Raw genomic sequence first — 11056 nt, 5'->3', positions numbered from 1 at the left:
GTCATCCTGTTCTTCCCCAGTGATTTGCTTATTGAATAAAGGTACATTTTTTTGTTCACATTTACCTGTTTATTAAAATTGCTGTCAATGTTCATTAAAATAAGCCCTCCCCTGAAAATAAGCCCTCTGGTGTTTTTCTGTCCAAAAAAAATTTAATAAGACAGTGTCTTATTATCGGGGAAACAAGGTAGCATGCTATAGTCCATGGGATCATGAAGAATCAGACATGACTGAACAACTGAACAAGTCCCTAGATCTGATATAACACTCCTGGTGAGAAATTTTAACCTGAGATCTGTGAAATTCACTATACTGCCAAAGGGGTCTATTACACAAAAATGGTTAAGAAGTCCTGCTCTAGGTGTGGTGTGACCAGGGCAGGACTATCATCTCCCTAGTCCTGGGCAAATATACTTCTCTTGATGTGGTCAAAGAGCATAGAAGCTTTCCTAGCTGTCATATCACACAGCTGAGTCATACTGAGTATGTGACTGAATACTGAGTCCATTAAGAGTTCAAATCTTTTTGGGTGGTTTGCTACCTAGCTTCCCATCTTGTAAGTTGATTTTTTTTAAACCAGTTGTAAAACACTGCACCTGGATAAAAGGATCTGTGGCATGCTTCTCAAATTTTCAGATGGCATAAAGTTGTAAGGAATTTATAAATACATTTTAACAAAGTAAAGACCCCAAAGGATGTAAGAACAAATTAAATGAAACTTCAAAGGATAAATGTAAACTCTTAAGCTTGAATTTTAAAAGCTAACTTTACAAATACATGATGGGGAAGGTATACTTAGAAAAGTTTGTGCTTAAGAGTTTAATTGGACCCGCAATCTCAGTAAGTGAATAGTGTGATATTGAAGCTAAAGTAATGTAATCTTGGACTCCATTTAGAGAGTAAAAGTAACCAAGACTAGGCAGGTGAGTATACTGTTGTGCTCTAGTCTGGGCTTACTTTAAGTAGTTTGTTTGGTTGTGTGTATCCTACTTGAGAAAGAACATTAGCTATAAATGTATAGAGCATCCAGAGGAAGGAAACCTGGATGGTGAAAATTCAAAGCCACATGTGGATAGGAGAACAGAAGACTTATCTTCAAATATCTGAAGTACTGTCACAGGAAAAATGGATTAGATTTGTTCACCAGACGACCACAAAATGGAAGTAGAAGTAATGAGCAGCAGAAGTTGCAGAGGGGCATATTAGTCTTGATATAAGAAAAAAACTGACTATCAGAGTGAGCTAAAAAATAGAGTAGACTGTATTAGGAAGTCTTTTAAACAAATGCAGCCAGGAACATTATAGCAGGGATAGATTCTTGTACAGGTATGAGTAGATGGTCTATGAAGTCCCTTCCAGTCTGAGGTTCTATGATTCTTTGTTCCTAAAACAATGTCTCACCAGAGAATTAGAAATACATGACCCTTCATTTCCTATCCAATGCAAAACAAAAATATGGAGAAAAGGGGAGGAAGACATGAAAAGTGTAAGGAGAATTTCTTTAATATTTAGTTAGAAAAAGCTTAACCTCGTGAAACAATCCCAAACCTTTGCTCAGAGAACCTGAGATAACTGCTTCTTCTTTTTTTTTCCCACCCTGGGAGTCAATTAAGTCTTAAAATGTAATATGGCTACTTAAGTCTTTTTCTATATCTCCTTCCTTCTCATTTACTATTCCTCTCCTGAGACTGGAGAACATCCTACATTTTATCAGAGACTGCCCCCTACCCACTACAACTGTACAACTTCTTTTCTGAATGTGGAGAAAGAAAAGATACTTACTTTTAGCAAGAATGATCTCTTGACAGCAGAGCCAAGTATGAACAAGTATATTTTTAGGATAAATAATGGACACTTAAATGTTAGTTTTGGGGTTGAATTAACAAATCAGTTAACCCAAAAGTGACTGAAAAACAAACATGCAAATAATGTAAAAGACCAAATTTCCTGTAGTTTAGTTCCCTGTTGAAATGAAAATGTAATTTTATTGGTCTTTAAAAATAAAACTGAAGGTAATTTTGCTGTTTTGTTTCTAAACATGGTATTTCTTCCTAGATATTGGTTAAGTATCTGTAACCATTTTAAATGGTGCTCCTTACCATTTGGAGGATTGACCTGTCGTATAGGTACAGCAGTGTTCTGCAAAACTGCTCCTCTTACTGGAGCTTGGGCTGGTGGTGCAGGAAGAGTGGTATAAACCACTTGGTGATTAGTAGGAACTCTTGGAACAGGAAGTCTTGTAGTAGCCTGAGTCACTGGCCGGTGTGTTACATTCACGGTGGTTGGAGCTGATGGGAAATGGAAAAAAAGACATTAACAAGCATACAAAAAACAAAAAAAGGTTTTACTATTAAATGAAGACAGCTTTTTTATGTTGTCAACATTCTTAACAGCATTAAAATGAGAGCATAGATAAATATGATAAATGTCAAATATTAAACAAGGCACATAAATGCAAGAATGTCCAAGCTAACCAAAATTCATAAAATACCTTTATATCATATCTTATGCTGCTGGGTCACATATTAAGGTCACAGAGAAATTCAATTTTCACTATTTTCGATTTCAGAAAAAGGAAAAACACAGGATAATGTAAAGGGAGAAGGGAAATAGCTTCAATATTTGGAAAAAAAATAAAAGAACAGCAACCCCCATTCAATACCTGCACCAATAATTCTATTACTGGGGGGAGGGGGGGTGTCCACGAAGGCTTGTTTCCTACCTTGTTAAGATTTACGCTATGAGCGCTTCATCAAAGACTCAATAACTAGAAGTCTTGATTCCTCCACTAACAAAGTTTATAAAATGATAGGTTGAATTCCTTTCTCTTTGTTACCTTAGTTTACCTTTTATTTTGAACAAGTAGATTTTCAACCCAAAGCGCAAGACACTTAGCAACTACACCCTTCTCTCTCTTCTTTAACCTCTCTCCTTCTCCATTTCACTCTTTCAATGACAGCTCCACTGAATCTTTTATTCTCACTAATATCATCCCTCTTTCTTCCACCTCTTCACTGTGTTGTTCCCTGATTACAAGTCACTCCAATAGAAAAAGAGGAATTTTAAAAGCCCCCAAAGCTTAAATTCAATAAAAACTGACAGATACTGAAAAAGAAAGTGGCCAATAGCTGTTAGCAAGAAACCCCAAAATTTTCACTATTTCAGCAGAACCTGTTACGTGAAGATAAATAATCATTCATTCAACTCTCTATTAAAGCACTTACATGGGCAGGCACCTACTGTTTTTGTAAAGCACTGTGATGGCAAAAGAAGAGATATAAAGGTAACAAGCACAAGGTTCTTGTCCTCAGTCATGGTTGAATAATTATTATACCACTTAAACATATTGTAGTACTTAAATGCAAAACAAAAACACTGAACTACAAGTGAATTTAAGAGATCATTCTCTTGCCTGACAAAAGTAAATACAGCCATTAAATACAACTTATTTCACAAAAACTTGACAATATAGAATTGTAAGGAATAGCTAACAGCTGACTGATTTTTCAGTAAGTAATTTAGTATATATTATCACATTCACATTTTTACAAGTTAATGTTATGGTCTAGTAAGTGACTATTGGAGGGATTATATTGGAATAGTGGTGGAAGTCATTTCATTTGTAATCAAATATGTAACAGAAGAAACCGTTTTAAAAGTTACATTCTCAGGCGGCTAGGTGTTGCAATGAATAGAATGAATAGGCCCTGGAGTCAGGAGGACCTGAGTTCAAATCCGGCCTCAGACACTTAATACAAAAACTAGCCACGCGACCTGGGGCAAGTCACTTAATCCCAATTGCCCTCCAAAAAGCAAAAAAAAAAAAAAAAAAAAAAAAAGTTATATTCTATGTTTTGGTGCTGATGACTACAAATGAAAGTAAACCTATAGAAAATGAACCTCCACTCCTTATTTGCAGAGCTGAGGTAATAACTATGGGTACCAAATACTCAATAGACAAGATTTATTTGATATTTTGTTTAGCTTTACTTAAGTGATTTTTCATTCCTCTTTTTATGCTTTTTCTTTACTTCTGGTGTTAAGGGGAGGTTAGGGGAGATATATTTGGAGACGAAAGTAATGAAAAACAAAAAATATTAAAGGTAATAAAAACTCAAAAAAAAAAAAATCCCTCATGTCAGCACACAATCTGTAGTAGCAGGATCACAAAGGAAAAGTTCCCTTCTTGTCTGGCTTTCATTCAGTTCTGAGTAGGTAGGTAAAGATCTCAAAATCTTGAGTTAAGTTAAAGGTTTCTTGAGATGGAGTATGTTTGGCATTAGTGAATACCTCCTCTGGGGAAGATAAAGCATCAAGAACAGTTCAACATATGGATAGTAGATTGCATATTCATATAAATTTTAAAATGTACAGACTTGGGGGGCCATGCATACAATTCTGTTAGCTACCTTTACCTCTAGCTATGAGAATGAGGTGCTTGGTTCATGAAGAGTTGTACATTTATGATGAATAAAAGCTCTATTACTTCCCAAAAGATAGATATTAATCAAATGCAATACTGAGTACCTCATTGTTTTCAGCTTTTTTGTTTATTCCCCATAGATCACATACCTCTCCAAGATGATTTCAAATACCCCCCCCCAAGATTTTATTTCATCCAATTAAAATTTAGTAAAGTTACTAAGCACATGATACCTGTAGGTAGGAGGTGTATGGTCGTTTGGGATGGTCCACTTGTTGGCACCCCAGCCTGCTGTAAAGGGGCTGGCTGCAAGGGTTGTAATGGACGAGGAAGAGGCTGAGCAGATTGACTCATCGCCGATACAGGTGTATGATTTAGTTTTTTTGGATCTGTTAATGAAAGATTATTCAGTGTCAGAAAACCAGAAGGCAGGGTCAAAGGTAAGTAATTTCTTTTTCAGGTAATGAGAATATAATAATTAATTTCCCAACAATTACTTTTAAATCACAAGTAGGAAAGTATTAACTATGTTACCACTTCCACTTTACTTAACTGAAAACTAGGCTGCGATGTCGTTAAAACAATAAAAGCTACAATTCTATTTAGGTTTAAGAGTGAATTCTATCTCTTTAGACTAAAGCCAAGAATCAAAACTATTTTGATGATTACAACAACTTCACTTTGAATTAAATATAAAAACAAACAATATGAATATTTCCAGTTGCTAACAGCTTCCTCAAGGGGCCTGGATTTCAAAAGCAGATGCTAAATGTTACCAATTCTATCTATACATCTCTCACTCCTACATATTCTATCTGGCCCCTTATAATCGCTTACCTAGACTACTGTGAAAACTTTCTGTCCCTCCTAACAATCTCTCCATTTTCCAACATATTCTCTAACTAGCTGCTAAAAGGATCACGTGAAGGCATAGGTTTGATAACCTCAGTTTCCTACTCAAGATCATCAGTGGCTCCATATTTTCTCTACACACAAACTCTTCAGCCTACACTTTGAACACTCTCCACAATCTGGCTCCAGTTTATATTTCCAGACACATTATTTCACTCCTCCCTTCAAATGCTCTGCTAGTCTGGTCTATTAGATATTTCCCAAACTCAACATTTCACCTCCTACCTCCATATCTTTGCACATTATGCCATATACCTAGAATGCAATGCTTCCACCTTATCTCTCATAAAACTTAACTGTCCTTCAAGGATCAAGTTCAAGTGCCACCTCCTACATAAAGCTTTTACTATTCCCATTTGCTCTCAATTGGTAGTGCTTTTCTCTTATTTATCTGTGTACACTTTATATTCTCTAGTAGAATAATTAAGCTCTTTGAGGGCAGGAGTTGTTTTTGTTTCTATCCCTGCATACTACATGCCTGACAGCTGATAAATGTATTGAATTAAACAGAACTGAATGCTGCAACCCCTGCAATGTTCTCATCATAGGCTTACCACTAATTGGCACTGGTTCTAATTTTCTTTATCAATCATCTTCTAAAGGTACATACCTGTAATGAGGTAGGTAGCCAACTCTTCCAGTACACCATCCATGTCATCATCTGTCTGCCCCAGAAAGAAGGGCACACAAGCTTATAACTAAATATGGTGCCAGCTATGTGGTATGATTTGAAATGAAGGGATTTCCAAAATTATCTGCTCTTTCCAAGTGCATAAAATTTAATCAAGTGTTTGTTGTTGTTTTAAAATAAAGGCTTTTTTCCCTATTACAGATCCCAAAGTTACAAATGCAAACACTATTGACTGGTGAAACCATAGTAGCTGACAGATTCCCAGGACAAACTCAATTTGCATTCTCTCAAAAACACTCATACTTTCTTGAAATTTCCATGAAGTTGGGGCGGCTAGGTGGCACAGTAAATAAAGCACCGGCCCTGGAGTCAGGAGGACCTCAGTCCAAATCTGGCCTCAAACACTTAACACAAAAACTAGCCATGTGACCTTGGGCAAGTCACTTAACCCTGATTGCCCTACCTTTCCCACTCCAAAAAAAAAAAAAGAAAAAAAATTTTCATGAAGTTGAAACAAGGACATGTTGCTTTGAAAGTCAAGTTAATCTAAAAAATTTCAGAAATCAGTTGTTTGATTCTAATGCTGTACTAATGCCCCAGTTTATAAGAGGGAGAGTATCAAACTGTTATGAAGCAAGCATGCAGGTATCTAACATGTACCTACTTTGTGCAAGGCACAATCTTAGGCGCTGGGCAAACAAATACAAAAAGTGAAACAAATCCTATCCTCAAAGTGCTAATATTCAACTGGGACAGATACTGTGGAGTGTGATAACTGGAGTAATGGACAAGCAGGTCAGCCATACAGATAATGTTGGGGCAGGTTATGAAAGGTCAAACAGAAGAGTTCATATAGGATTTTAAAAGTAATAGGAGGGAGCAGAACTGCACTTGAAAATCACTTGGGCAGCTGTGGAGAGGCGGACAGACTGGAACAGGAAGGGAGCTGAGGCAGAAAGAAAAAAAAGTATTATGGCAACTACTACAAGAGGTGGTGAGGTCAGAAGTGAGGTGGGGGCAAGATTTGGCAAGTGAATGGATTTGTAGGGTGAGGAACACTAAAGGAAAAATACTGCCTTCAACAGAAATGTGAAGAAAGGGAAGAAGCTGAAAGATTTGAGACATAGTGGATGACCAAGGCTGCAGTCTCCTGGAGAAGACAAGAGGCAATGAGATCAAGGGTACGTCTAGACAAGCTAGCTTAGGCAAGAAGGTCTATCTCAGAAGTTCCCAAATTTATTTGGCCTACCACCCCTTAAAAAAAAATTACTCAGTGCCCCCCTGGAAATCTTAAACATATTGGGTTGTTTTTTCCTGAAATTTGCATCATTTCAAAAGAACAAAGTTTTTTTTTTAAGTGACATCTTAAATTTAATCATTTGTTGTAAATTTGTGGGTTTTCTCCTGCACTGAAATTTTGATGTCGCAATATTGCATAAATGTAACCATATAATAACATACTATAACCAAGTTATTACACACACACATTCGTGCTGACGCATGCTGGGCTTCACAACAATGCATGACATGCTTGCTTGCCAACACTTGTTTGTTAAGACCTGTCAGAGGACTTGACCACTGATTGGTTATAAGTTTGCATTTTGTGTGTTTATTGGAAAATAACGTAATCACTATGACTTTAGCTGTGTTACCATAACAGATGAAACATGTATGAACAGGTTTTCAAAATTTTCTTATCTTCTCATCTTTCCTTATGCTTCCACTGTCCCCTTATTTTTATTCAATGCACCTCCCCGCCCCAACAGTACCTGACGCTACTACTGCCCCCCTGCATCCCAGCATCCCCCTGGGGGAAGTATCACCCATTTTGGGAACATGTGGTCTACCTCATTATCAGAAAGTAGAGAAAAGGAAGAAGGAGTGAAGAGGGTATGATATTAAGGAATTCTGAGATGAAAAAAACTTATAAAGTTTAGAATAGCTTCTGTAGACTGTCATCAATGGGGGAGGGTGGGAAAGAAAAAGAAAAGAGCTACACTTCTGCAGTGAAGGCCTAGTTGATGACATGTGATAACCTATATCTGCAGTGTTACCCAGTCAGTTTAATTCTGTAAATTCCTACAGCTCTGTTGTACAGCACGTTGGTACAGGAGACAGAGAGAAAGGAGTAATCCAAGGATGGAGTTTGACAAGTAATGAGCAGTTGAGCTTGGGAAGGGGGGAAAATAAAGTCAGAGCAGAGATAAAGGCCTGAGAAAGCTGGAGGAATTAAGAGGTTACAATGAGGGGAAAAAATAGGTTTAAGAGAGGTAAGGCCTAAGGAAAGCTGGAATAATAGTAGGTTGGGGCCAGACAGTGGAATATCAATTTTTGATCAATTAAATGAAGCATTAGTAGGTAATGAATGATAAATTCAGAGTACTACCACCCCTGTGTGTAACTGAGAAGGAATGAAAAGAATGAGGGAGGGAGGAAACATTTATTAAGTTCCTAGCATGTTCAGGTACTGTGCTTAGTTGCTTTACAAATATTATCTCATTTGATTCTGACAACAATTCTGAGGTAGATGCTATTATTTTTCCGATTTTACAGCTGAAGAAACTGAGGCAAACAGGTTACTTGCCCAGCGTGACAACAGTTAGTAACTGCCTGAGGTCAGAGCTGAACTCAGTTTTTCCTGACTCCAGGCCCAGTATGCTATCCAGTGTGCTACTTAGTTGCCCCTAGGTAGAGTGAAGGCCATGGGATCTGAAGGGACTAATGAACTGAGAAGTTAAGAGGGTTTCTGAGGAATGCCAAAGTTCCCTAGTGTATGGAAAGAATTCAGAAGGAATGAAAGATAAGGTACTGAACTCTTTGAGAAAGGAGAAAGAACAACAAGGGGGTCACAATACATATCAGATATCATAGACAAGGGGCTACACATCAAAATTGGGTGAAAAATTTAAATAGTATAAATTTAAAAGGATAAGAGGAATAAGAAGTCTGCAAAAGGAGAGTCTCCAAGTAGTAGTGGGGAGGGAGGGGTATTCTGAACTTCCAAGTCCAATATATTGAAGGGAGGTGGAGTGTGAGAGAAAAGAGGAAAACCAGGGGTGCAAAGTCACATGGGGAAAGCAGAGTCTCAGTGAGTACAAGCAGATGAAAGGAGTAATAAGAGAAGAAGGTGAGTACATGAAAGAGGTTCAGAATGAAAGGAAGTTTATTAATTCTGAAATAGGAATTCTAGAAGGCACAGTGGAAGAGATGGAGAGATCTGAGGTGGATGATATGGCTGGGGATAGGGTTGAGGAAGGTAAAGAAAAGCAAATGGGAGGTGGGCTTAAGTCAAGTTTATTTGTAGGTAGCCAACGATTAAGTAACTCAAGAATAAGGAGAGTAACAGGCAATGAAAGTTTGCTAAGTATAGGCAGTAATAATGAATAGTAAATAATTTTGAATGTCCAATCTTTACATAATGATACTAGAGGACACTGGGAAAGTTTGAGTATGAAGTTACAGGTTTTCTTTAGGCATACACTTTTATCTACTGCTTAAGGATACTTAACTAAGGGTTATGCTGACCAGAAATCCAGTCAAATTCAAAGACTGATGAAAACAGTTTTCTCACAATTAGTAACTCTCTAGCAACCCATACGTCTTGTGTGAAAACTGGCCCCGTAATGGTTAATGAGTTAGTATTTCCTTGTTCCTTTGATTAATAACAGACATTTGGAGGGAGTGGGAACTCTTTTTCTGATTTCAGAAAATTGCACCTGTTTGCTCTCCCAACTTGCAAAATCCTTAATTTTTCATCCAATTAAAAGTCAGATTACCTAATTTTGTACCCTGGTTAATTGTTTTCTTTTAATTAACAGGGTGACTAAGAGGTTTTAATATATAAAAGTCTGTCTTCCCCTGTATTCAGGATCCAGTGCCAAAGCTGAGGAAGGCCTGGTCCCAATTTGTTGGGCAACTGGTATGCACTGCTTAATAAATCGTTATGCTAAGAAGAGTAAACCTTTGTTTCCTCAGTCATTTTATCTTTCACCTGCCACAGTTGTTAGATGAATATTTATATGTACACATTGTCAAATGGAAAAGAAGTTTCCAGATTGGAAGATGTGCTATAAAAATACCCTCTGCTGTGTTTTATCATTATATTCTTTACTTTCTACCTATTATATTCATTAAGTTTTGTTTGTTAAGCTCTGCCTCATGGATTTTTAAATAACAATTTAAGCCTCATGCATCATAACAAGGATTTCTATTCTTTCATCAGAGAACAAAACTGCATTTAAGAAGCAAGTGCATTTCAGAAAAATCAGGGGGCAGAGTCAAGATGGTGGAATAGAAGCAGGACCTCCATGCAGCTCCAGCTTGGACCTTCCCCAATCCATGTAAAAGGGGACTCTGAACAAACTGTGGAGCTGCAGAACCCACAAAATGACACAGAGAAGCTAACCTCCTGTTGAGGACAGCCTGGCACAGCCCTCTGGGAGGTGAGCCCAGGCCAGCTTGAGCCTGAGGTTTTAGCCCCAGGGCGGAGGGACTCCAGCAGCTGTGGCCATTTCCAGATGTATCAACACATAGATGTGAAGGACAACATGAGAGGTCAGTGCAGTCTGGCCTTTGGGACCCAGTAAGTGGGAAGACAGGGTGAGAAGCCGCTGAGCCGCCTTGGCTCAGCTCATACCATGTTGCAGCTTCACCTACTGGCCTGCAGACTGTAGGGGGACCAAGCAACCAGTCTGTGAGGTAATCGCTCTTGCTTTAACCTGCTTGGAACTGGATTGCAATCTAGGGTGGAGGTCCTGGGGTGTGTGACCAGTGCCAGAGCATGTGGAGGCCACAGAGAGGGCACCCAACGAATACCACCGGCAGCTGAGAAAACCCCAGTGTTTGGGACAAAAGTTCCCCTGTCTGGTGACAGCGTCCTACTGTGGGAAAAAGCGCAGGTGTCAAGTGACTGAGGGGCAGCATGACCAGGCAAAGGAAGCAAAACAAACACAAGATTCCAACATTAGACTCCTATTTTGGGGACAAAAAGGATCAAAGCATGGAACAAGAGGAAGACAGTGAAGTCAGAACTCCTGCAACAAAAGCTTCAAAGGAAAATATGAGCTGTTTACAGACCACAGAAGACCTTA

General features: G+C 38.3%; 1 protein-coding gene across 9 annotated transcripts in view; it reads right to left on the bottom strand.

Annotated features, from left to right (window-relative positions):
• Positions 1–11056, bottom strand: part of ATF7IP (activating transcription factor 7 interacting protein) — a 174086-nt gene that overhangs the window by 13483 nt on the left and 149547 nt on the right. For all 9 annotated transcript variants that reach the window (XM_069101535.1, XM_069101536.1, XM_069101539.1 and 6 more), the window contains 2 exons: positions 4657–4812; positions 2100–2288 (listed from right to left, as the gene is read on the bottom strand). In XM_069101535.1, coding sequence (XP_068957636.1) covers positions 2100–2288; positions 4657–4812 — 345 coding nt within the window. The remainder of the gene's footprint in view (positions 1–2099; positions 2289–4656; positions 4813–11056) is intronic.

Source organism: Petaurus breviceps, unplaced genomic scaffold, assembly GCF_028583685.1.
Source record: "Petaurus breviceps papuanus isolate PSGF00001 unplaced genomic scaffold, PetGlider_PUasm1.0 470, whole genome shotgun sequence".
In the NCBI taxonomy this organism is placed as follows: Eukaryota; Metazoa; Chordata; class Mammalia; order Diprotodontia; family Petauridae; genus Petaurus; species Petaurus breviceps.
This window is presented reverse-complemented; position numbering and strand designations above follow the sequence as displayed.